The 27,482-nt window shown below is 25.9% G+C and overlaps 2 protein-coding genes across 2 annotated transcripts; both read left to right on the plus strand.

Moving 5' to 3' along the window:
* Positions 1 to 9,146: 9,146 nt before the first annotated feature.
* On the plus strand, positions 9,147 to 11,445 carry LOC145843960 (spindle assembly abnormal protein 6 homolog). Its single transcript, XM_082951253.1, has one exon. The coding sequence runs from the start codon at positions 9,167 to 9,169 to the stop codon at positions 11,069 to 11,071; it is 1,905 nt and encodes a 634-aa protein (XP_082807379.1). The 5' UTR covers positions 9,147 to 9,166; the 3' UTR covers positions 11,072 to 11,445.
* A 498-nt stretch (positions 11,446 to 11,943) lies between these two features.
* Positions 11,944 to 25,490, plus strand: LOC145844082 (transmembrane protein 33-like). The gene is made up of 7 exons (XM_082951429.1): positions 11,944 to 12,018; positions 12,229 to 12,320; positions 15,163 to 15,350; positions 17,131 to 17,276; positions 23,350 to 23,405; positions 24,166 to 24,249; positions 24,948 to 25,490. Exons 1-7 carry the CDS (start codon positions 11,965 to 11,967, stop codon positions 25,081 to 25,083), a joined length of 756 nt encoding a protein of 251 aa, XP_082807555.1. The 5' UTR covers positions 11,944 to 11,964; the 3' UTR covers positions 25,084 to 25,490.
* Positions 25,491 to 27,482: the final 1,992 nt, after the last annotated feature.

The raw sequence follows: 27,482 nt of genomic DNA on the forward strand, positions 1-27,482 counted from the left end.
TTTTGCATTTATGTAAGTTCAATACACTTGTTTTTAAACTTGATGTTGATATTCAAATGTCAACAACTTTTGTTCAAATATTTGTTTTAATTGCATTCCTAGTTTTTTTAATTGCTACCTACTATAATCATGTACAATAAATTTTATTCAGATTATTATATATTTTCAATATAACTAACTGTTATAAAAACGTTTTGTTCTAAACAAATATTGGTTTTATATAACTCAGTATGACAATAAGGCAGTTTTATAGTTTTATAAACTTAACTTAAAAAAGTTTCAAGTTGATTAAGATATTCGAATTCAAGACTAATTCATAATAACCTAGATAAAGCTGGTATATTTTAAATATTATATATCTTTACGTTTTACTTATATAACTCAACATTAACTGCTTATTAGACGTTTTATGTGGGCGTTGTTTATACTTATTGCTGCTTGTTTGACAGGTAAACAAATAATACCACTAATTAAAAGTTAATCGAATAATGGTTTTTTTAAATTGTTAAAGTTAGATTTTCAGCTATGAAATGGAAAAGTAAATTTTGATTAAGAAGCAAAACTATCAAAATAGAAACATTTTTAAACTGCTAAACTATTTTTTAAACTTCATAAGTAGATTAATTATTACTTGTTACATGAGAAATACCGATCTAACTTGATAAAGTAATATGTTCTTTATACTTACAAATTAACAAATTTGTTCGTTTTAGAAACAAGTCGTTCATTAAATGACTAATAGTTATAAAGCTACACTAGTCAGTTAAAAATTTTATAGAAATATGTTTTATAACAACAAGTTTTTTATAAATAAAACGATTTAAACTTACCTTTTCATAATATTAATCTAAATACACTACACATTTTTAAAAATTGTTCAACTAGCAAACTTTTTAAGTTTATTCTAAACATACTACACTTTTTTATTATTTTAAATGGAAACAGTTTCCAATAGATTTTAAATTTTGCACTCGTTGTTTGCTTTATGTTATTCTAAATACTTTGTCTTTTCAAAAGAAAAATTAAGCTTTCAAAAAAAATATTTAATAGGCTTATGCTTTATATTTTTGCTTATAGAATTTTATACAACACAACACTATTTTTTTCGCGATTTCATGCAAAACACATTTCAATCACCTGGTAAGCAAAATTGTATAAAATTTATTTTTACATATTTTAGTAAGTATCTAGTTTCTTTACTTTTTAAGATTACTTGTGTATTTATAAAGTAACAATACGCGCTTTAAACATGTATCTTAATTGGTATACTGACATTTTCCACCCGATCATTTAAAAACCGAATCAATTCCCAGCCGATTAATTCCAACCTGAATCAATTCCCAACTGAATCAATTCCCACCCAAATCAATTCCCAACTGAATCAATTCCCACCCAAATCAATTCCCACCTGACCAATTGCCAATCGAATTTGAATTAATTTATTTTTGTAGAAGTTAAAAAGTCTAATACGAAAAGAACTCGCGTTAGATTTATTCTTGAATTCAAAAATTTCAATACGAAAGGAACCCGAATTAAAATTGTAGTTTTTATTCTCCATAAAAACTGTTTAAAAATAATTTTGTGATGTAAAGCACAACTCTCTATTTGAAAGTAAAATTGTTATTCTACTAGTTTTATCGTGTTTTTAGTCTGATGTAGGTTTTCTTTGTTGGTTAAAACGAAATAATACGGCTCGCAGGCATTAGAAAATTGGCCTGTTATTTGTTAAAGGCTTTTATGGCTGGTAAAATGATATCCAGATCTTAAATAAAATACGTTTTAGTTTTTTAGTATCGGAACTAATTCTTATAATGGTAACTGATTTATGTCCAATTAAATCTACTTTTGTACAAGTTAGAACAATTTAAACAGAAAAATTTTAGTTTTTATTATTCGGTTAAACGATAAAATAGCTTAATTGTGTACAACATTGTTTTCTCTAATAAAATTTATGAAACTTAAAGTTGATTTTATTGCTTATTTTGTTATACTCTTGATCTAAATTACTTTTGTTCTTTAATTACTAAATCACTTTTTTAATAATTACGGCTAGCAGGCTGCTTTTTCTAGGAAAATTGGCCAGTTTCTTGTAAAAGACTTTTATAGCTACTTATACAAAATCCAGATAATTTAGCATATTTCAAGTTTTTTAATATACAAAATATTTTTATAAAAAAATTTCAATGTTATAGATTTGTGTCCGATCAAATCTACTTTTGTGATTAGTATAGAAATTGTTATTGAACAGAATAATTTGCTTAAGTGGAAGTTTTGTGAACTAAAAATTTTATTGTTGCTTCTTGTTACTTGTTTAAAACAGCATTTCTTTTGTTTATTTTAACATAAATTTTAAATTATTGGTGCCCATGATCAGCTTTTTAAAAGAAAACATGGTTTTTTACTGGTAAACGCTACACTTATTACTAAAGTTTAATCTAGATCAAACTAAAAACATATTTGTTATTCAAAAAAGCATTTCTTAAAGTCTTAGCTTTAAAACCAACTAAATTTTTTGTGTACTATATTTGGCAAAGAATTTTCTTAAATGAAAAAAAGTTATAAAGTACATACAATTATTTACTAATTTTAAACAAATAAAGATTCATCAAAACTTCGAGCATGCTTTTATTAAATTTTGTTTGTTTAAAAAAGCTAGTTTAGGTTTATAGAACTTTACTTCTGCTTACTTATTATTTGGCTTCCTTTTTTTTACGTTTATGTTACAATCATGGGGTAAGTAAATGTGAATAGCACTCTTCATTATGTTTTATATCTAAGTTTTATTAAACCTTTGTATATTAATAATTTGATATTTAAATGATAATTGCTTTAATAAGTTTTCTTCTTTATCAAAAATTTTTACGAATTTTTAAGTTCTTTTTATTCCAATGTTTAATGTAAATTTAAATTTCACTGTTCGTTATTTTTGTTAAATAAGTTTTAATATGTTTGTTTTAAAAATTTGATTTGATCTAAAATTTGTGAGTTCATAACTTATTCTTTGGATCATTTAGGTGTTATTTTTTTAGTTATATTCACTATATACTTATTTTGAAATATAATACTTTTGTATTACTACTATTTTTAAAGCAATCATGTTGAACATAGCGTTTTTAGACTAAACAGTGCGTACTATACTGGCAGTTCCTAAAAACAAAAAACGTACCTAGTTGGCAGATTGCTGCATATAGAACTTGACTTATAGGTAAAATTAATCTTTCTCATAAACTTTACATATAAAAAATTAACGAGTTAGAATTAATGCGTAAATTATTGATTTGATTAAACTAAAAACATATAAAAAGGTTCAAAGTGATTTGATTTGAAATTGATTCGAGTTCGAACTGATTTGTGTGGGAATTCGAATTGATTCAGATGGGAATTGAATCGGTGTGAACTGATCGGGTGGGAATCGATTCGGGTTGGACTAATCACATAATTTTAGTGATTAGATGTTTTGAAACTAGATTACTCCTTGATAAAATTGTATGTACTATACTTCCTGAGTTATATTAAAAGACTTAGTTATAATTTCCATAATTAAACAAATTTTTAAACTGATTAAAATCAGTACAAAAAAAGCAGTAACTGTTTGACTTGTATTCGCAATAAAATTTGTAATATGTATTATTTTGAGAAAATGATAAAACTTTGTATTACATTTTTGGAGGTTTATAGTTCGATCTTGTCACTCTTTTTTAATTGATAAATGATGAAATAACAGTAAAATAACATTAAAAAAAGGTATCAAGAGCTAAAAGTTAAAAATCAAAAACTAGATGCAAATATCACTTCAACCATGTTTACTTTTGTACCAATCAAAGAAGCTATTGAACAAGTCCTCTAAAAAACTAATTTTAATTAAAAGTATATAAAAAGTCTTATAACCGAAAAAGTTTTCTTTATAATTTATTAATACTGGATTTACTATTAATGACAGTATACTGTATAAAATAGTTAAAACTCTTTTTTGGGTATAAATTTTAACTTATGCTTTACACCAATTCCTCAAAGAAAATTTTTTTTGAATATTTTCGTTTTCGTGTTTAATTAAATTTTTGTTGGTGGGTTCTGTACGCGACGCCTTCTTAATAAACTTTAGGTATTAGTTATAATTTTTGAACTTCACTTCAGAATCCAAGTATTTTAAAAACTTATCCGATTTGTTATACATGTAATAGTTTGCAAAACTCAATACGTTTAGACTAACAATAAGTTGTGTTATTAGAAGTTTTCAACTAAATAAGTCAAGTATAACTTTTTTTTGTCTTTATAATCTAATTTAAGTAACTTTAGTCTGTGGAATATGTAGTTTTAGTATATAAAAAATTGTAATAAAATGATGAGGAGTAAAAACAATATAACTATAAAAAAAAATTATAAATAAATAAAGATAAGTTAAGATATTTTTAACAGGTTAGTACAACCGTTAAACGTTTTCTCATAAATTTGAAACTGTAATTTTAGTTGTAAATCAAGTAGTCAAAAGTCTTAACTTTCCAAGGGAAAATAAATGTTAATTTTTAATTTAAAAAAGTTCTTCGCTTAATGTGCTCATCAATATAGTTGCGAAAAAATTATTCAATATATAAGTAAAATAATCTAAACTGTGTTAAACTAAAACTATAAGTTAATCAATTAGCAAAAGGTTGTTCAAAATTGGCAATGAACACTATAAAAACTTTCTATTTTTAGAAAATATAGAAAAATTCTTGAACATTGTTATAGCATGTTTTTGTAAGACACAAAGTTAAAGTTAATAAATCAACAAATTAAAAAGGAAAGGAAGTAAAATAAAAAGTAAACTTATTCCTAAATTTTCTTTTTATGTTATTCATGCGTACGGTAAACTTGTATATAATTCTAAAAACTTTGGTGTTTTTTGGAGAATTTTTATGTAATTAATTATGAAAAGTTTACATTAGATTGAAATAATGTTTTTGATATAAATATATTAAAATAAGCTATAATTTATATAAATATGATTTTTTTTAGGAAATTTAATTCAACTATATTTAAAAGTTTTATTTAGAGTTGTACTTAAATCAAGAAATCCAACTAAACTCTGCAAGCATATGTTACAGGTTTAATGTTTGCAAATTAAACATAGTTGATTTTCTGGATGTACTTGGCAGAAATAATGCTCCGCCTAATAAACTATAAAAAAAAACGGTTAATTTTATTGTTTCCTAAATAAAATTATGTTTAGAAAAATTTTGTTCTATAAATGTTATATATTTTTATATTAATAGATTTATTTAAAAGCTATAAACTCTATTAAAAATTAAAAACTTAATGATATTAAGGTGCTTTTTAATAAAATTTACCGCACACTTAAAAAATACCTCGTATTACCATATAACTTTTTTATAGCCTTAGTAGCTTCGCTTTTAAATAGAGATATAGGACTTTACTCATTTCTTACTTTTTAATGTTAATAATTTAACTTTGTGATTGATTCTTAAAGTTCTGGTAAATAAAAGGTTCATAATATGTTTTTTTTTGTAAATTTTTAAATAAAGTATCTCAAGATAAGTTTTAAATTTAAATGTTTAGTAAGTAAAAAAAGCAAGCCCTGAAGTTTTTTTGCTAAAAAATGATAACTGCCCTTTCAAACAGTACATGTTTGTTATTGTATTGTATTTAAACTATTTACTATCTAAACGTCTTATTTAAATAATTAATCATAATTGTATAATTAGTAATTTTTTTTTTAAAGTTAAAGATAGTCTTTCAAGTTGTATTGAATATGACATTTTCAAAGCGACTTAATTATTAAAGAACAGTTTTATAGCTTTGTTTTTTTCAAAAAAAAAATAGTGGTTACAAAATATTTTGTCTTTAATTGTCCTGGCCATGACAATAAACTGTATCCTGATGTATGATTTGATAACCGAAAGATCTTTTAGTACACTAGGTCCTAAAACCAAGTTTTTGAGCATTTTTTTTTGTTCCATAAACAATATCTTTTATATAATTTATAATACTTTTTATTTCGTAGATTATCAAATTACGTGGCTTTCGTTCAGAAAAATCCCTGGTAGTAAACGTTTAAGTCAAATTGTTCAAACTGTTTGTAAATCTGATTTTGGAAAATTGAGGTAATGAGCAAATATTAAACAAGATTTTACAAAGTTTTGTTGCAAAGTAGATTTTATCCATTATAATATATGACAAAATAAAGAGAATGGTTAAGAATACATATGATAAAAAAATTCCAATAATGTTCTTTAAAGAAAATTTACATTATGTATACTTTTATTGGTACATTTGTTGAGCACTAGGCTTTTATATTGTAATGTTCAACTTACAAAGTTTTCAAAGTTGTCCTGGAGATGGCGTTAAAAGGTATCCAAGTGATGTACAACTCGATAACCGATAGGTTTTTTTGTGCACCAGGTCCTAAGACCAAATAATTTTGAGCGTTCTTATTTTGTTGTTTAATCAACATTAGTATTTTACATTATCATACCACTCATATTGTGAAAAATTAAATTAATTAAAATCATAAGGGAGGGGGGTGGTAAAAGCCTTTTTTAAAAACAAGTTATCATATATAATTAGATAAGTTACTTGTTTCTTTTTACTGCTTATTAAAATTCAAAGTAACTTTCAAGATATAGGCAATATCAATAAAAGTTAGAGCATGTCCCAATAAGGGGCAAACTTAAAAGGCAAATATATAATTTCACTAAAAATCTATCTCCTCCTTCAGTTTTTGAGCAATTATTTTGAAAATTTCACAGAGTATTTTTGATAAATTTTAAACAACTTGTAGGAAATGATTTAACATTTTTTATAACTCAAATGATAAACAATAAAGATTTTTTTTTTGATATTGCTCATAAAATTTTTTCTGTTTTTTTCAAAAATTGCTCTCTACAAGTTATTTGTAATATTAAAAAGTACATTTTCTGAAATTTGAATTAAAATGCTTAAAAATGAAGGCAGGATATATTTTTTTTCTATAAGAAGCATCATATAGTTCATACTCAAAGCTTTGAAATAAAATCCAATGTAAATTTTTGTAAAAAAAATGTTGGACTCCCTATGCCCTTAAGTTTATGCTGTTCCTTTGATTTGTGTGGCCTGATGGCATAGGGGTCCTAACGGCAGTTTTGAAAACTATTACACTGCAACATCAAAACTCAGTTGGTGACACATACTAAAAAATTATTATTGCTTTTTTAAGTTACTAAAAGTTCTAATAAAATAGAATCCTGTAGTGTTTTAGGTCCCCTGTTAGTTTTGATATAGATTTTTATGTTTTAAGTTTTCTTGTTTTTATGTTCTAACCTGGAAAACTATAGTTTTATTTCAACTATTTATATACTATTGTATTGCGAGACACACCACTTTTTCTATTATAACTTGTATTATCAATTGATTGATACATATGATTGAGTCCTTTAAGGAGAAATATTTCCCTACTTTTTGTGTATCATATGCAATACATATTTTTACTTCAATGTCTTTGAACATAGCTTTGATTTTGGAGAATTTCTCCAATATCTTTATGACATATGGTATTGTAATGTAGTGTTTGTTATCATCTATATTTTCAATCACTTCTGACTTTTTTTTTGTATATGGTCATCAATAAACTTGGTCGAAAAAGAGTTTTTTATCAAAAGTTCTTTAATTTTTTGCCACTTGTTATTCTGTAGATTTTCTGAGATAAGATTTTAGTTTCTGTAATACAGGTTTTTAACTAAACTTCAATTCCACAACTGCACGACACACAAGTTGAAGTTCATAAGCACGCCAGTGCTTGTTGGTTATTTAAATTATTTGTTACCAACCACACCAACATTAAATTGACAATGATTTTTTCTTAAAAATTTTAATTAATTTTAACAAAAAATTCAAGTTGTTTCATTTTTAAAACCAATTTAAATAACATGAATAAAATAATTTAATAATTTTATATTGATATATCAACTTTTTATTAAAAATTTTCAATTTGACTAGTAGTCAATTTATGTTTACTTAAGAAAAATTACAGAGTTGCCACACACTTAGGATCCTCAGAATAACTCAAGATATTTATAAGTTTTTAAAAACTCAGGATATTTGATTTTTTCAATAAAAAGCTCAAGATAGATTAGAGATTTTTCTAAATCTCCGGATTTTTTGATATTTAATTTTGATGAAATTTAGTTTGTGTAGTTGCAATATTTTCTCATTTTATTTTATAACAAATTTTGTTGAAAAACTTGATTTATTCTAATTTTGAAAGTTAATTCTATTTAAAAAAAGTTTTAAGAAAACTTAAATTCTTAAATTTATTTGAGAGCAGTGAAACGCCGTTAGTCGGAATAAAGTTTTAACACTAAAACATCTGTAGTATATATACCGATAAACTTAGCTTATCAGGATCTCTAGGATTTAGCGCCTTTTAACGTTACATCTTATATATATATATATAAAATAATTAATTGTAAGTTTGAATACTACTGTGAATATGTTAAAAAATGAAACAACCTTAACTTTTAGTCAAAATTTATATTTCTAAGATTAAAAAAGAGTTTGTTTTTGAATATTGTTGCATAGTTGCCACACATATTAAAAAAATAATCCCAGGATGACTCTAGATATTTTGAATGTTTTAAAAACTCAGTACAGTTTTTTATTTTACTTATCAAATAAGATTTATTTTATTTAGTTGCAATAATTTGTTATTTTTTAACCAGTACTGTTAAAAAACTTGAGTTTAATACTTTAAGAAGTTAATATTTTTTTTAAAACCCAAGATGATTTAGGACAAGTCACTCAAACACTTTTTTGACTCAAAGAGTGGCAACCCTGTAAGTGTTATGGTCACCAGATTATATTGAATTTGAATTTTGATAAAAATTTGTTGAATGTAATTTAAAGTTTGATAAATATGTTGGTAAGTTTTGTTTAACTAGTTCCCAAACATAAGTTAGTTATTAGAAGTCACTAAAAATAAGTTACTAAAAGTACTAAACATATTTTTATCATTACTTTTAACATAAAATAAATCTTATGTGAGCATTACTAAGACTTTTAAAAATATTTATCAATTAATTTTTTTAAAATTGAAAAGTCTATTTAAAAGTATAATTGTAAGTCCCCAGATGAAAATTATTACAGTTTTATAAATAAGACACATTTACAGGTTATAAACATTAAAAAGTATAACATGACAGACAGACTGTTTTCAGAGAAGATAAAAGTCCACTTCAAAAAGCCAGATGACAATGAATTAAGGGAGGTCATCAGAGTTACCATAGAAACACAGACCACCACCAGCCCATTGCACAAAAAGGACCTCATTGTCAGGATAACAAAGGATTCAGACCCTTTATTTGTCTACACCCTGTGCCTTTCAGAGGATGACTTCAGGGAGCTTAAGACTCAGCAAGGGCTTCTTGTTGACTTCAACTCTTTCCCTCAGAATTTGGTGGGATTATTAGAAGACTGCATCAAAGAGCAGAACAAAGATGAACCAAGGTTTGTTCTTGAGTTTTCTCTAGATAGTAACAATCACATGAATATGAGAGATGTTGGGACGTTGAAAGTCATACAGATGAACTCATTCAGAAATTTGCAGCATCTGTCACTGCACCTGATGCATGCCAATGATTCTGACTTGAAAAAGTACCTCTCCTCTTGCTTGAAGGTTTGTGAAGAGAAGTTGGAAAGGGAGCATGCTGAGTGTGAGAACACAAAAGATGATCTTGAGGCGGCTTTGAAGAAAATTAAAGAACAAACTGAGGAGATTAACAAGTTAAGGAGTGAGTCAACAGGAGAAATGGGAAGGCTTTTGTCTCTGCACAGGCAAGACATCAATGTTGAAAAGCAAAAACATCTGACTCTCCAGGAAGAAATGCAACACAGGTATGAGAAAGAGAAGAGTGAGATTCAGTCCAGGCTGCAGAGAAATATTGATTTAAAAGATTGCGCCCTGGATGAGTTGAAGGAGTGGAAGATTAAAGCCGAAGGAAGCTTGATGGAGTACAAGAGAAAAGAGAGTTCTCTGACAAAGCGCCTGGATCACATAACATCTGAATATGAAAAGTTGATCAAAAACAATGAAGTTTTGAAGGAAAAGTTTTACTCAAAAGAAGCTGACTTGCAGGGCTTAAGAAGAGAGCATGAGTCAAACCAACAGACATTAAATCAGCAGAAACACAGGATAACTCAGCTCGGCACTTCTTTGAGAACAGCTCATCAACAGAAAGAGGAAACAGATTTCATAAACAAAAACTTGAATGAAAAGCTGGAGGATATGGAAGACTCTCTTGATGAGAAGACTCAAGACATACAAAAAGCTGAGGAAATAATCAGAAAGTTTAAAGACCAGCTTAAGAATTACATGATGAAGGTAAAAGTTCAAAATGAGGTAATAGTAAGACAAGAAAAAACTGTTGAGGACCAGAATAGTTGTTTGGAAAAGTCAAAGTTAGATCAAGAAACCTTTAAAACCCAGATGAGTAAAAAAGACCAGGAAATTGAGAAGTTGAATGAGGAAAACAACAACAAAACAAACAAAATAAAAGAATTTGCTGATTTGATCAAAAGTAATGAGCACTTAATCAAGTACCTCAATAAGCAAATAAATGAAAACACTTTGAAAACCACAAATGTTCAGCAATTTCCAACAAAGCAACGCCTTTCTTCTAACAACATTACCAGTAACACCCAACAGAAATATCCCAACGATCAACAAAAATACCCAAACAACCAAGCGTTTAGTACACCCCATACGTCATACAGACCTCAGAGTATTGGGGTCTCAACTCTAACAACTAGCCCTACATTGAAGGCAAACTCCACAGAAAATTCTGTCAAAACAAACAGATCCCCAGTCAGATATACTGGGGGTAGTGAAAAGTCCAAGGAAAATATCTCATCTGGGCTGCCAATATCTGCTCAATATCTAATGAAGTCCACTGATGATACAGACTATGTCAGGCCTTTGACGGGTAATCCAATAAATGTTAAAAACCTTCCTAAAATGCCAAGGCAGGTTTTAAAGGCTCACCAGCAAAATAACAATGTTGTTTCAGCTTACTTTGATGGCAAGCTACCAAAAGCACAATAAACTGATAAAATTTACAAACATTGGTAATTTTATATTGTTATTAGTTTTATCTTTTTTAGCTATAAATTACTTTAAAGATACAAGAATTTAGGTGTATTGTGTAAAATGTATCAGATAAATTTATTTAAGTTTGACCATTTTTTGTGATTTCAACTGCTATCTAATAAAATAAAAGGATTTAAACTAAATAATGTTGCATTAGTTTATAAGTTGTTGCTGTTTTTATTTGCTTAATACAAATGAAGAATTAAAATAAGTTAGTTTTATAGCAGTTCGACTAATTAGTCTTTCTTTATTTTAAATAAATTTATGCTATAATACAGTTATAATTATGTATTTAGCTAACTATAAAACTATATTTAATCTGCATTAGTTTTAGCTGCTACTAACATTTTTAGTGTTTTATACTTAATTAAAGTATCTGTAATTTAGTATTAAAAGTAGTTTTTACTAATCTCTTTTTTTTTTGGAACAATGTTTTGTATAGTTTTATTACTTATATTTTTGAAGCCCATAACAACTCTAGTGATATTTTTTTTTGAATTTGTTTTTATTTTGTGAAAGGAAAATTTTTAAATTGTTTAAGTTAAAAAATGTTGTGTTTAAAAACATATTTTAACATATTTGTTTTTTTAGTGTATTTTTTCATCTGAGGTTTCATTAACAATATACAAGAAGTTGTTTAATTTGAAATTAATGGTGTAACTTTTATACTTGGGTGTTGAAATAGAATATATTTAAATTAAAAAATGAAGACTTAATTATCAACTTTATTAAATTAATCATTTAATTATAGAGTTTTATTAAAAGTATTAATTGTAGTTTATAAGCTGGTCATCTTTGTGTAGTCTTTTTAATATTTTTATGCTTTCAGTTGTTAATAATTAGTAAGAATGGAGAATAATAATACAAACAACAATCAAGCTCCTCAGAGTACTTCTATCATGGTAAGTAGTAAAATAAAAGCTTTTTAATGAAAATATCAGATTTTGTAGCAATTTTTTCAAAGTATTTCTTTTCTGTAGAGGTCAACATATTTTGAAAATAGTAGTATAGGTTTTTATTTAAAATCTTACAATTTAAAAATATGCATTCTTTCTAAATTTTATCTTAGTTTCACTGATTTTTGTTAAATAAATATATCCAACTTTCCTCAGAATTTCTTGGCAGCCAAGAAGATAGAAGCCTCCATGTTTGCCATGAGAATTTATGTGCTCATTCTCAGTATTCAGTTTCTATTCTTTTCCAGGTAAAAAAACTAATTAGTATATTTAATTACAGTTGTTATGTACATTATTATAAGAATTTATCTGCTCATTCTTATTCTTATATACTTTTCCAAGGTAAAAAAACAAATACAATTGAATTTTGGGCATTTTAACTCTAAAATTTTTATTTATCAATATTTTTAAGTTCCAACATTCAAAGTCTTCTAAACTATAAAAGGAACGTTTCCTGAAAGTTTGAGGTCTCTAGCTCGAAAAATGAAGGAGAAGATAGATTTTTAGTGATTTTTTAAATTTCCGAGAAAGTTGACGCAAAAAAATGTACGGTCTATACGTTTGTATTGGAAAATTTTACAAAAATTACAATATCTCAAAAGTTTAATAAGATTTTTTAATTCTATAAAAACTGGCTTGTAGTTTGTACTTCAAGCTTTCATAAAAGATCCAATGTTATTTTTAGTAAAAAAAATGTTCGACCCCACTATGCCCTTAATTCTATAAGTATGTAAGTAACTTCTTATGAGAGTTTATCTGTTTTTTCTCAGTATCCAGTTCTAAAACCTTTTCCAGGTGTATAAAATAAAAATAAAATTTATATATTTATTGTATACTGTATTTATTTACTTAAATTTATTGGATTAATATATATGTAGTTTTATTTGAGAATATATCTGCTCTTTATTTTACAGGTTCAGCTATCTTAGTATATATGTTTTTACTTCTAAAATTTTTACCTGTTTGTCTCAATATCAAGTTTATATTATTTTCTAGGTATAAACAAATAATTTTTATATCTTATTGTTAAGTTAAGGTTTATTTGTTATTAGAATTTATCTGAACTTTCTTGATGTTCCTAATGTTTTCAAATAAATTAACTAATGAAATATTATTTATTTTGAATAAGTATATTTGTGCATTTACTTATGTAATCTCATGTAGTTTTTCTTTTGATAAACTTATCAAATTTATACAGAGCTTGAAGTACGAAAATCTTAACATACTATGTGTATGATATTAACTGATATTATAACGACAATTGTATAATACGTTTGCTCACTACTCCTTTTTTTGAAGATACTAATAACTTTTATTTTTTGTGACAAAGTTTTCTATAAAAAAAGTTCAAACTTAGATAAGTGAAATCAACATTTCTGAATAAGATTGCTGTAAAGTTTTTTTAAAACTAATTTCATGAGCGTTATATTTGTAGTATAAGTATCTAATGTTTTATTAGTATGCTTTAAGTGATAATAAGTGCTGCTTATAAGATTAATATATGTACGAACAACTTAGTTTAGTTCGATACTATCAATAAAGGTAATAAGGGAGTTGAATTATTTTTTATACATTTTTATCTTGTTTTGTAGAGTTTTAACTAAGCTACAAGTTGCTTTTCACAATTTTTTTAAAAATATAGCTGATAATAAAGTCGGAGAGTACAGTAGGTTACTAATTAGAAGCCCGAACTAAAAATATCATAAGGATTTTGTTTCACTGAAAATATATCTCCTTCTACATTTTTAGAGATAATTCCCTCAAGTTTGTTCTTACAGTTTTTCAAAAGATTTCAAGGAATATTTTCTAAAAATTTGATGTAGTTACCTGGTTTACTGATATCTATTTATATACCGTTTCTCCTCCTACAAGGAACCTACAGTACTCTCCGACTTTAACCAGCTATATCTCAATAACTATTTTTTAAATAAAATTCTGTAAAAAAGTTGTAGCTAGCTAAACCTTTACGAAAAAAGATTTAAAAAAAGTTATTTACCCCCTTATGCTTTTATTAAGATAAATGGGTTTGTAAATAATTAATTTAAAATTAATAAATATGTTTAGTTAATGTTCATTAGCAAGCTTCAAGCATGAAATAAAGTTTTAGACTTAAAATAAATTTATACCAGATAAAGTAACTTATCAAATTTTTATGTAAAACTTATGTGTGCTTTAAAAGCTTTTAGTTAATTAGGCTTGGTATTAATTATAATTTAATATGTTCTTAAAGTTTTAGAACTAGATAGATATTATTTTTTCAATTTTAGGTAACTTAAAAATAATTATAACTCATTGGTTATCTAATTTTATAGTATTTATTTTTATAATGATTTCGAAGTTAAGTTTATAAGAAAATAAAAATAGTACTAGAGCAATAGTTGTCACATGTATCCTTGGGTTGAATTTTATAACTTGCAAATGGTGCTATATTGAACCTTTTAAAATCTCATTACTGAAACTTTTTAATTACAACAAACCTATAAAATTTATGCAATGAATATAATAACAGCTTAAAAGTTAGATTTCTATAAAGTTACTGGCCTTAAAAGTCAGATTCCACTTGAAAATTAAATGCTAAGTTGAACTTGGTATTTAATTAAAGTATTGATTTTGATACTGTTATTTTTTTTACATTTTGATTAGTTTAAAAAAATTAGGCTTTACTCAGTTTTTCATTATATATAAAGAATTAAATCACGAGCAAAACATCATTTAATCTAATTTAGAATACTAAATATGTTATGTTATTATTAATTATTTAATTTTGTAAGCTCTTTTACAAATGCAACATTATTTCTAATTAAGCTAAAGCAATTAGTTGCAAAGAATATGTACCATGTATTATTCATGTGTGTTTATTTATACATTGTCTAAATAAACCCATATAAAAACACATAACTTTCCAATAAAGTTAATAGATTTTTTCTTGTTATAATAATTTATAATAATTGTAATAAACACAAAGTATGATAAGCTTTATTCATTTTTACATTTCCACTACAAACCCTAGCTATCAAATATAATTAATGTATAATTACATATACATCAGATATTCTTCAAATCATATAAACATAAAATTAATTTTTACAGCCCCTACCAAATGCAGCACTACTTCCAACGCGCCTTACTGGCAAACGCGGTGGTTTGCGCGCTCCGCATCCACCAGAGAGTTCCCGTGTTCAGATTCAGTAAGGAGTACATCGCCACCTGTTTGATGGAAGACGCTGCACATTACCTGATGTACTCGTTCGTGTTTCTTTCATGCAAGCCTATGACACGTTAGTATGCCTACATAGTATACCAGTAATAATAATGCTAAATTAATTGCATTATTCATTCGTGTTTCTATCATGCAAACGTTAGTCAAAATTTAGTTTTTGTATTTTAGTATATGTTTAGTATATAAAACACATTACCTGTGTAATATTTTGTTTTTCTTTTTTGCAAGTATAAGAAGTTGATGTTGTTATGCTTGTTAAATCTTAATTTGATATTTATCCGTTTGTAATACTCATTACTTACCTGTATTAACCCGTGTTCCTTAAATGTACCGTTACACGATAGTTAAAATTAATATTTAGTTTTGAGAAGTATAATTGAGTTTTTGTTTACCCATTTGTGTTATTTAGTTCTGCTGTGTTCTCTTATTTTGTATGAACATACTTTTAAGGTATTATAACAATTTTATTTGTTTAATTGTTTCTTATACTTATCCCGCCTTTTCGTTAGTTTCATAAAGATTTTAAAAAATTTTTGTTTAGGTTGATGCCATCAATTCTAGCTTGAAATTTTATAAAGTTTTAGTTGATTTTGATAGACTGATAATATAATTTTAATTGTTTTATTTTACTTATTTATATTTTGTTAATTAATTGCTTTCTGAGTTGTTTTGTGTTTATATCATAATAAAATGAGACTATTCCATACAAAACATTCAGAAAACAGCTATGATTTTTTTTACAAAGCATTTAAAAAGAGAACTACATCTATTGAACTTGTCTGTTGTATGGTTGTTAAAAAATAATGAGAAGATTAAGTAAAAGTAAATTAATATTTTATTAGGTATGAGCACCTTAATTAAAATTTCATAAAATAATTATTTTTACATAGAGTTTTTAGTTTTAATTTTTAAAGTTACTTTGTTCTATCTAATAATAAGAATTGAAACTAAGCTGTGAGCACATTTTGTATTTGTAGACAGAACATTAACTAAAATTAAAAGCAAGTTTTATATGAAAACCTTGTTAATAAACATAAGTTCAAAATTCTTGATTTATTAACAATGTACACTATACACCATTTTACACTATACTTTTATATAATACATTTAATTATAAAATATAGCTTTTTATAAATACAGTTGTTTGACATAAAAATATTAAGGAAATGATATATGTTCTTCTTAATGTACTTTAGACAGCTTTATTAGATAATTTATTTACTTAAGGAAGGCATTAATATTTACTAAAGATTTAAAAACACCAAAAAATAAAAAAGCTTGTAGTACTTTTAACTCATGTATTTACTTATAATTTATAAAGGTTTACATTTTATGTTTTAAATACAATACAAAAAAATATTTACAGAAAGCTTTGTAAATAAAACTAAATAAAACAAAAATGTGGTATACAGGTTTATTGTGCTAAATTAAAAATAATGTGATAATCTAGTTGATTTAAACCTTGTCATTTTTAACTTTGACGAAAATAGATTTTATATTACTAACTTGTCAGATTTGCATAAGCCACTACTTTTAAATGAGTATGTTCTGTCTTCTTAAAAGTTATAATCAATGTAAGTTAGAAACAAGTTTTTTGACAACAAAATAACTAAACTCGTTAATAAAAAAGTTGATTTTTCATTTCAACAATGTTTTTAAATTGAAATTATTTTTAGTCTATGTAAGTCATTCAATAATTGATACTAATTCCTAGTTAATAAAAACAAATTCAATTCCTTGCAACCATGTAGTTGTATTTATGACTTTTAATGTAAAATAAGTTCAACTGTTCACAGCAACTAATTACCAAATAATAAAAATAAATTTTTATTCAACAGTGGCACTCATTCCAATTGCCGGATTCGCACTGATGCACGTATGCAGTTTTTCGAGGAAACTCTTTGATTTGAGTGGTCCTAATTCGTACGCATTCATGCGTAAAGTAACCAACATGGTGGCTAAGAACCAGAGCAAAATATTCCAGGTATGAGTACTATATTAAGTAGTATATGCATATATATATATATATATATATATATATATATTAAAAAATACTATATATATAATGTTGTTATATTAAAAATGAAACTCGAGTCCTTTGAGTTTTGCATCTTTAAATAAAACTTTTTAATAATAAATCCCTAAAGGTGGGCTCAGTGTGAAAAATTTAATTTATTAAGTTAAATAACTTAATTCTATATATATATATATATATATATATATAAAAGTTTATTTCAAGATGTTAAACTCAAAGGACTCGAGTTTCGTGCCTATGCACTCATCAGCTCCAAAACAAGTTTAAAATAAAGCACAGAACAAAAAACACAAATGAAAGTTAAAAAAATTTTCGCATAAATAGATTATGACGTAATTTTGAAACTATCAAAAATCATGCAAAACGGCTTGTGCAAAAATTAATTTACCAATCAACAATAAACTGGCAAAAATTCATAAAACCTCAGTGAGTGAATATATATTGCGACAGATAATTGAAAGAGATAGAGAAAGAATTAAGGTACAAATTGAAATGTAGATTATTTTAAGATGAAATTAAAACTTGTTAAACTTTAGAAGCGTTTTTTTTATATGTCTACAAGACGATACAAACTCGCTTCTTTTATTTAGGCATCTCTTATCTTTTAGTGCATATACAACGCTCAAACGGTCAAAATCGACTGCATTAACAAAGCTGTGCGTCTGAAATCCAAACTTATGCAGTGGACCAATACAGACCAAGTCTTAAGTTGGTTCATTGGATAAGAGGAACAGAAGTACAGCTTTTTTAAGTTTGATGTGGTCGACTATTGTCATTCTATTTTGAAGAGTTGGTGATTAAATCACTGAACTTTGCTAATAATTACATTAGCGTACCTGCTGAGGACTTAAGCCTGATAAGAAATGCCTGCAAATCGGTACTCTGCGAACAAGGAGCTCTGTGGCGTAAAAAGGGAGTAAATACCACCAACTCACTTTTTGACGTAGCACAGGAATATTACATGGGCGCAGAACTATGCGAACTTGTTGGACTTTTTTTGTTAGACGGGTTAAAATATATCTTTGGTTTAAATAGAGTTGGGTTATACAGAGACAATGGTCTAGCTGTATTGCCCAACTCTTCTGGCTTTAAAGTTGAGAAGCTAAAAAAACAAACCCACGCCTTCTTCAGATCTATGGGGTTGAGAGTCACTGTGGAATCGCCCCTAGTGACAACTGACTTCCTAGATGTGAAGCTCAACTTGAATAATATCTCTTATATGCCGTATAAAAAACAAAATGCTAAAATTATGTATGTCAACAAACAATCAAACCACCCCAAAATTATTATAAAACAAATTCCTAACATAATAAATCAACGCCTAAACAAACGATCAAGTAAAGAAGAAAATTTTCTAAAAACAAAAGATGAATATGAAAAAATATGAAAAAATGCGGATACGATAATAAACTTAAATTTGAAAAACATGAGCAACAACCAAAAAATAATCAAAAACATAAAAGAAAAAGAAATGTAATGAGGTTTAACCCTCCTTTTAGCAACTCGGTAAAAACTAACATTGGAAGAAAATTTATAAATCTAGTCAAAAAACACTTCAATAAACAAAATCCGCTAACAAAAATTTTTAACAAACATAATCTGCGAATAAGTTATTCGTGTACGGCAAATTTGGAGAATATCATTAAGGCACACAACCAAAAAAATTTAAATCAAAACTCAGGAATTCGAAGTCAATGTGGCTGCGCTGGTAGTTGTAAATATAATTTGAAAGGAGGCAATTGCCGTTCAGAGAACATCGTTTACAAGGCCACAGTTAAGTCTGGCATTGAGACGAGGTTCTATGTCGGCTTGTGCTCGACTCAGTTTAGATTCAGGTATGCCAATCATAAAAAATCTTTTAAAGGTGGCATATATGAAAATGACACTGAACTTTCGAAGTATGTTTGTGGCTTAAAGCGCAGCGGCATTGACTTTAAAATTCCTGGGAAGTTATAAAAAGAGCACAGCCCATAGCTGACGGCAATAGCCCAATATGTAGGCTGTGTCTCAAAGAAGCAACAGCCGTTGTATATGCACTAAAAGATAAGAGATGCCTAAATAAAAGAAGCGAGTTTGTATCGTCTTGTAGACATAAAAAAAAAAACGCTCCTAAAGTTTAACAAGTTTTAATTTCATCTTAAAGTAATCTAAATTTCAATTTGTACCTTAATTCTTTCTCTATCTCTTTCAATTATCTGTCGTAATATATATTCACTCACTGAAGTTTTATGAATTTTTGCCAGTTTATTGTTGATTAGTAAATTAATTTTTGCACAAGCCGTTTTGCATGATTTTTGATAGTTTTAAAATTACGTCATAATCTATTTATGCGAAAATTTTTTTAACTTTCATTTGTGTTTTTTGTTCTGTGCTTTATTTTGAACTTGTTTTGAAGCTGATGAGTGCATAGGCACGAAACTCGAGTCCTTTGAGTTTAATATCTTGAAATAAACTTTTTTATTAATAAAGCCCTTAAGGTGGGCTCAGTGTGAAAAGTTTAATTTATCAAGTTAAATAACTTAATTCAATATATATATATATAAAGGTTTATTTCAAAATGTAAAGCTTAAAGGACTCGAGTTTCGTGCTTATGCACTCATCAGCTTCATTTTAAATACTTTCCAGGATAAATATATATTAAAAATCTTGGGGAGTTAAAAAAAGAGCGCAGCCTATAGCTGACGGCAATAGCCCAATATGTAGGCTGTGTCTCATAGAAGCAACAGCCGTTGTATATGCACTGAAAGACAATAGTTGTCTTAATAAAAGAAGCGAGTTTGTATCGTCTTGTAGACATATAAAAATATCGCTTTTAAAATTTAACAAGTTTTAATTTCATCTTATAACAATTTAAATTTCAATTTTTATCTAAATTTTTATCTTAATCTTATCTTTATCTCTTTCAATTGTCTGTCCTAATATATAGATACTCACTGAATTTTTATGAATTTTTGCCAGTTTATTGTCGATTGGTAAATTAATTTTTACATAAACCGTTTTGCATGATTTTTGATAGTTTCAAAATTACGTTCTTATCTATTTATTCTAAATTTTTTAACTTTCATTTGTGTGTTTTGGTTTGTGCTTTATTTTGAACTTGTTTTGAAGCTGATGAGTGCATAAGCACGAAACTCGAGTCCTTTAAGTTTTACATCTTGAAATAAACCTTTTTATTAATAAAGCCCTTAAGTGAAATAAAGGCTCAGTGTGAAAAATTTGATTTACCAAGTTAAATAACTTAATTCTATATATATACTAGTTTCAAAGTAATACTTAATTTTTTCTTACTAATGTGTTATATTTATTAAAGGTATAATATATACCAGGGGCGTAGCGTGGGGAGGGACGCTGGCGCATGCGTGCCACCCAAAAAAAAAGAAGTAAAAAAAATGCAATATCTTTATCCTTTATTGTTTATTTTTTCTGCTTAATTTGCCTTTTTTCAACTATGTTCTTTTAGTATTTGAAAAAGAAAACGAAATTTTGAATAACAATTAGTGACAAGTTAGAGAAATTACCCAGTATACTGATTCGGTGCGTAATTGCAAATGCGCACCGATGTTGATGAAAAACTCCATAAGGAAATATTTTATAACTTCATTAACTTCATAAGAATTTAGACTCAAACAGTACGCAACTAGGTAGTGCACCGCAGTAGTATAACCTTATGACAGATTTTTTTACAAGGACAAATGCTAACATTTTGTTAACAAACCATGAAGCTAAACCTGTTATATAGTGATAAAGATTCAAGAATAAACAAATTGTAGTCAAGATAGCATAAAAAATAAAGATAGCATAAAAAATAGCAAATTGTAGTCAAGAATAAAAATAGTAACAACATAATTTAAAAGAAAATAACAAAAAGCAGAAAATATAAAATAATAAATTAAAATAAATAATAAACAAACAGTTTATACTGTGATTACAGTTTTAATCTTACTATAAAAAAAGTATTGTTTAAATTATTTAAACTTAAAATTTTTATTAAAAGTAGTTTCTTTTTTTATTAAGATAAGAAACAAATCAAACTTTGTTATTCTATCAGCCATAAAGTTAAAAAATTAAACAATTTTTGTAGCAAGTTATTTTAAAATTTCTGTAGTCACATCATGAAATAATTTATAGCAACTTGTAAAACAAAATTTTTACAATCAATTTTTAGTCTAAAAGACATTACAGATTAATTTTGAATTTAAATTTATTTAGTTTTAAATCAAATTTTAAATGGTATTTAAAAAAAAAATACTTTCTACCAACTGTTTGTGGTATTTAAAAAATGCTATTTCCTAAAGATCTTAGAAAAACTGATTTTAAGATAATGAAAAGTTATATTTCTTGTGAATTTTTAAAAGCATTGAAAAAATTGACCTTAAAAAATTTATCTTTTAAAGATTTTGTTTTGTATCAAAAACATTTAGAAAAATCTTTCCACACACTCAGGATTTTATGAAGTTTTGGAAAACTTTAGTATGTCTCAGTAAAAATCAGGATAACTCAGAATGTTTTAAGTATTTTAAAGCTCAGGCTGAGTAAGGATAGATTTGTTTTTTTTTTTAACTCAGGGTAGATTTAGTGGTTTTAAAAGCTTTGTTAAATTGCCTAGTTTTAGAATTTTAAAAACAATAAAAAACTTCTATAAAAGAATTTAAAATGCTTATGATGACACATGACATAAAAAACTAACTCAGGGCAGTTATTTTGACTGAAAGAGTGGCAAGGCAATCCTGATATCTTCAAAGTTAATTGTTTTTTTTTTTTTTTTTGTAAAATATGTTTTATTATACTAAAGAAAAAGTAAACACTTGTTTTTATTAATTTTTAGTATATTATTTAAAAAATATGCAAAGTGATATTGTATGGAATGTTGCAAGTCTAAAAATATGTCAGATAGTAAAATTATCTGAAGTTCAAAAGCTTGAATTGAAAAATAGCAGACCAACATCAGATATTGCTATTACTCAAGACTTGCAGTTCAAGTGGTATGAAATTTTTATTTTTAATTTTTTTTATATTTTAAATTTTCTTCATTTGTTAAGATTTATTTTTACAGTTTTATATTGTAATATAGGTAAAAATGTAGAAGTTAAAAAAAAACTAGAGCTTTAGATTTCTTCTAAAAAAAATTAAAACTTTCAATTTTAATACTGAAGATTTAACAATTTTATATATAAGATTAAAATAGTGTATTAAAAGCTGCAACAAACTAAAAGTATTAGCTATTTTGAGTTTAATACAATTCTTTTTTGTTGATATAAAATTGATATTGAACATTATTTAGAAATTGCACAGAGAAAAATGTTTTGAGGTATTAATTGTTATACTTAGTTGACTATTTATTTGTAGTTTAAGGCCATAGGGGGGAGGGGGGGGTCAAGCCATGTTTTTTAGAAGTTGATCTTATTTTATAGATTTTTTTTAAAGCTTTAAGATGCTTTTGTTGTTTTAAAAAATTCGAACTATTTTTTGAGATATGACCAGTCAAAGTCGGGCCGCATAATAGGTTCCCTATGGGAAGGGAAAACTAAAACAGCAAAAAAAGGCTAGTTTGTTTAAAATCTATTTCCTAATACATTTTTCAAGCAATCTTCTTCAAACTTAAGCAGTTTAATCTTTATACAATAACAAAGAAATATTACTTGTGAATTAAAAAATTTGTAGTAAAAATATTTTTTTTTGAAAAAAATAAAGACTTTTTTTTTTTAATTTTTTTATAAAATTTTTATTTATTTTAATTATCTTAATTCATAAGTAAATTTTTTTTTTGTAATGTAAGGAACATTTTCTAAAATTTGAAGAAGATTACTTGAAAAATAAAGCAGAAGATAGATTTTTAGTAATTTTTTAAATTTCCGAGAAAATTTACCCCGAAAAATTTGCGGTCTAAAAGTTTTAATTTAGGAGATTTTTTGAGAAAAAAGTTTGCGCACCCCCTGACAAAAATACCACGCTACGCCACTGATATATACATATTGTTGAAATATTAATAACTTTAATTATGACATAATAAATATTTATTCAGGTTATCGCAATGACTGAAGCTATGTTGATGCCTACAATGATCATTCAATTAATTTCGTTAGTTTTTTAATTTAGTTGTGTTATATTTACACTTTAATGCTTTGAATGATCATTAAATTAATCATATTATTTGATCAGTTAGTTATATATATTTAATTACACTACTTTTTAATAATTATGTTGTGATAATTTTTATGACTTACATTTGTATATTGTTTGGTTAATACTGACACTATTAAGAAAATTGGTGAGGTTTGTTAGATTTGTTTGAACTAAAAATGTTATATAAAAGTTTAACAGATTATTTTCATAAGCTAAATCTAGTTACAATTACAAATGTTTTTATAATTTAGGGTTGAATATTGATAAAAGTAAAATTTAAAGTTTTCATTTGTTTATGAACATAACTATAAATTTCATAGTTTTTATGCTTCACTAACTGGTTTTCTCGATGATGGATTATAACTTTTGGTATGAATTTTATTGTTCAATTACAATAAAAAAACTACAATTGAATGCTTTGTAATTGATCGTTTGGTCTTTTATAACGTTAAAATATATATAACATTAACTTCTTTTGGTAATTATATCTCATCTGTTTTTAATTTAGGTGTCAATTTTTTTTTATATAATTTTTAATTGACTAGTTAATATATTATGCCTTACTTCTTATCATTATGGTAAGTTTACATCTTATTAATTGATGTATTATTTTTATTGTACAAGTGTTAAAATACACATAAGCAACGTAGAATTAGGTTATAATAACATTAAAATATTTTTTACTATATTATTAAACCACTATGACGTCATACAGGGGCAACGCGGGACTACTGTCACCATTTCTTTACTACAAATTCGTTCAGTACAGATACATGTCCAAAAGGAACCCATATTGCAGGTTTGTATGTATTTACATTTGGAAATTAAGAAAAGGGTGGAATATTTTCCAGTTAGGTTTGTGTTGAATTAAGTACAGCTTTTTATGTACATTTAATTTTGATACCATATCGGAAAATTTTCAAAAACTAATAATAAAATTTTTGTTAACTTAATTAAAATGGTTATGTACCTTACATCCATATATATATAACATAATCTGTCATTGAAAAAAGCTTTCAATTAATGTAGTTAAAGTTGTTAAATTATTCACCATTAGAATTAATACTTAGTGTTAAGTTTTAAGTTATTTAAAGTAGTTCAGAGAAAAACTGCACAATGTTTTTTTTTCAATAATATTTTACGCTTGTTAATAAAATCCCTATTTAAGTTTACAATTTACATAGTATTTTAAAATTGTAGTTGTAGTTTAAATCGTTATATAACAGTTAAAATGTTTCAAAGGTTTTATAGTTAGTAAATTAAATCAGCTATAAGCATAATGATTAAGTTATATTGATTATTCTTACTTCTAAAAGACTTAAAATACCTAAAATTTCATAATTTTTTTATTGTTTTATACCTGTGGATTAAAAGTCTTGACATTTTAGTGTGCTTACTTATGTATTATTTATAAAACATTGCTTTTAAGTTTTAGCATTATAGGTAAAATGTAATTATATCCAACTTTTCTCACAACATATTTGTTCCTTGTCACAGACTGGTGTTCTACGAAACTAAGATGACTCTCCAGCAATTTTCAATGAAACCATCATGCCCATCATTTGTGAAAAATATCATCAATCAGGGAATTAACATCACCTGCAAGCTGGCCCCACAAGTACAACAACAATGATTTCCAACTGCAATAACTTCTACTAACTACAATGATATGTAAATACGAATCGGTACAATATGATTTTTGTTAGTTGTTAAGGTGTTACACAAGGTGTAACTATGTTACACAAGTCGCTAAATAAATATTCATAATAAGTATACATAACTTGCTTTTGTACCAAAAATTGATAGTATCTTGAAACAAAAAAAATTTTAATATTGTATATAACTTGTTCTAAGCTAACACCAAAACTTTATTTTCTGTTAAACATTTGATCTCAGAAGTCAAATTAGTTGTATTTTCACAGCTACAGTTTTCTAAATTAAATAAAAAACTGAATTGTACATTTAAAGAAAACTTATTATTAAAGTTTATGTTTAGTTTTATGACTAATTTAAGTTTTTTTGTATTGTTTATTTTTTAATATCCTCAAAATCTTTGTTTATTATTGCTTTTTTCTATATAAAAATTATTTATTGTTTTATGGGCCTGTACGTAGTTTAGTGCAATAAAAGTATATAATATTTAAGAATAATTCTCCTAAAAAAACACTTATTTTTCAACATTTAAAAAATATTTTAAATTTTATCATAAATAGTTTATAGTTGGTATAAATATTTTATAAGTTCTTGCAGTACTTTATTATGTGTCGTATATGTCTTAAATTTAATAAAGTGTGCTTTGTGTTGTACAAAAATGAGTAAAATTATTTATAACTGTTCAAAATATAGATTTAATCGTTTGCTAACAAAAGATCCTAGTGAAACAAGTTCACTGGAATATAAATAAAAACAAATTATACATGATAAAATAATAAAGCTTAAATGAATCGGACGTAAATTTACTCAACAAATAGTCAATCGAAAAAAAGAATTTTATTATAAGTTTAAAGTAATATGAAATATTCTATAAGTGCATTATAACTGTCTTCAGTTAACATACATAAATACTAAATAAAAACAAATTCCTAAGTAATCTTCCTTTATTGTACCAACATATGTTTCTGTGTATTAACGAATCAACACACTTAACATATCACACCATAGTCAGTCTAATTGTAGTTTAGCTAAAATTATTGGGTAAGTGTCAAAGATGCACGAAGGGTCTTTTTTTAACGGGCCATAGCCTTTTTATTTCATATATTTTTTACTAATTAGTTATTTATTTTACTATCACTGTCATACTTTACCATTGGTCGGTATTTTTTTACTCTCGTGAAATTTAATTTTTTTTTCTTAAAATCACTGTTACCCCTTACTCTGATTAGTTACTTTTTACTACTTTTTTTTTTTACTATCACTGTTACCATCTATCACTAACACCTTTTAATATTGAGTCCTCGTCCAAAAGAGACCCTTCGTGCATATTTGACCCGTCCTCAAAATTGTTATACAGTTTTTTAAAGTTAAAAATTTTCAAAAACGTTTTAACAAGTATTACGGCTAGGCTAATTTTTATTTATTGTTTGCTAAATTTCTGATTGAGACCACTCCGTCTTTATAGAAAATAATTAAGAGATACAGTAAAAATTAATTCGATTTTAAATCATTAATAAAACTTAGTTTTTATGAGAATACTTAAAGATAATATAAAAATACAGCTTCGCAGCACTTATGTATTTCTATGATTGCTGCATTTTATATTACTAAAAAGAGATTAGATAATTTATCAAGTCAATATTGATTTTATATATTTATAGAACGAAAAAAAAAGGCCTAAAGCTTGCATTTGGGTGATTTTCAGAGAATCGAATTCCGCTAAGGTAAAAGAATCGTCTAAAATTTTGCACAGGGGTGTTTATGTGGTATTTTTCAGGTGTAAAATTAAATAAATATTTAAAAGTTGTTATAGTATTTATGGAACAAGGGAAAGAGTTTAATGACCTAAATACTTTTAAAATGCAGTTTCCAAACATTTCACAAACTGTTGTTTTACGTTTTAAGAGTATTGTTTTACTGTATTTGCTAAGAACAATTTAGTGTTTATTAAAGCAACCATAAACATAAAATTATAACTACTTTATATAAACTGGTATAGTTTAAAATATTTTAAGCTTAATATTCAAAAAACTATTTTACTCAAAAAAAAAGATACAATCAGTTTATAACAAGATTTTGTTCAAATAGAATTATATAAACTGTTATTTTTGTGGTGAATTGAAGCTTCAGCTAACTCGATATCCTTTCTTTATACTTCTTATGACTCACGGATTTTTCAAATTGTTCACTGATTGATTTTAAAAGCGTTCAAATTTTCATACCTATATACAACATTTTTTATATATTTGCAATTTAAGTGTTTTTAACTATTTATAAGGCTGATATCAGAGTTTCCGTCGTTTTATTTCATGCTAGTTTTGTTTGTTTAAATTTGTAAAATTTTATTTGAACGCCGGTTTTATAAATTGTCAAAACAAT

Source organism: Thalia democratica, chromosome 9, assembly GCF_965202585.1.
Source record: "Thalia democratica chromosome 9, ktThaDemo2.hap1.1, whole genome shotgun sequence".
In the NCBI taxonomy this organism is placed as follows: domain Eukaryota; kingdom Metazoa; phylum Chordata; class Thaliacea; order Salpida; family Salpidae; genus Thalia; species Thalia democratica.

Excerpts from the sequence above, each read along its gene's own strand:
- LOC145843960 (XM_082951253.1), top strand. The coding sequence starts at position 9,167 with ATGACAGACAGACTGTTTTCAGAGAAGATAAAAGTCCACTTCAAAAAG.
- LOC145844082 (XM_082951429.1), top strand. The coding sequence starts at position 11,965 with ATGGAGAATAATAATACAAACAACAATCAAGCTCCTCAGAGTACTTCT. Across the intron at positions 12,321-15,162 it reads CAGTTTCTATTCTTTTCCAG|CCCCTACCAAATGCAGCACT; the intron begins GTAAAAAAACTA and ends TAATTTTTACAG. Across the intron at positions 15,351-17,130 it reads TTCATGCAAGCCTATGACAC|TGGCACTCATTCCAATTGCC; the intron begins GTTAGTATGCCT and ends TTTATTCAACAG.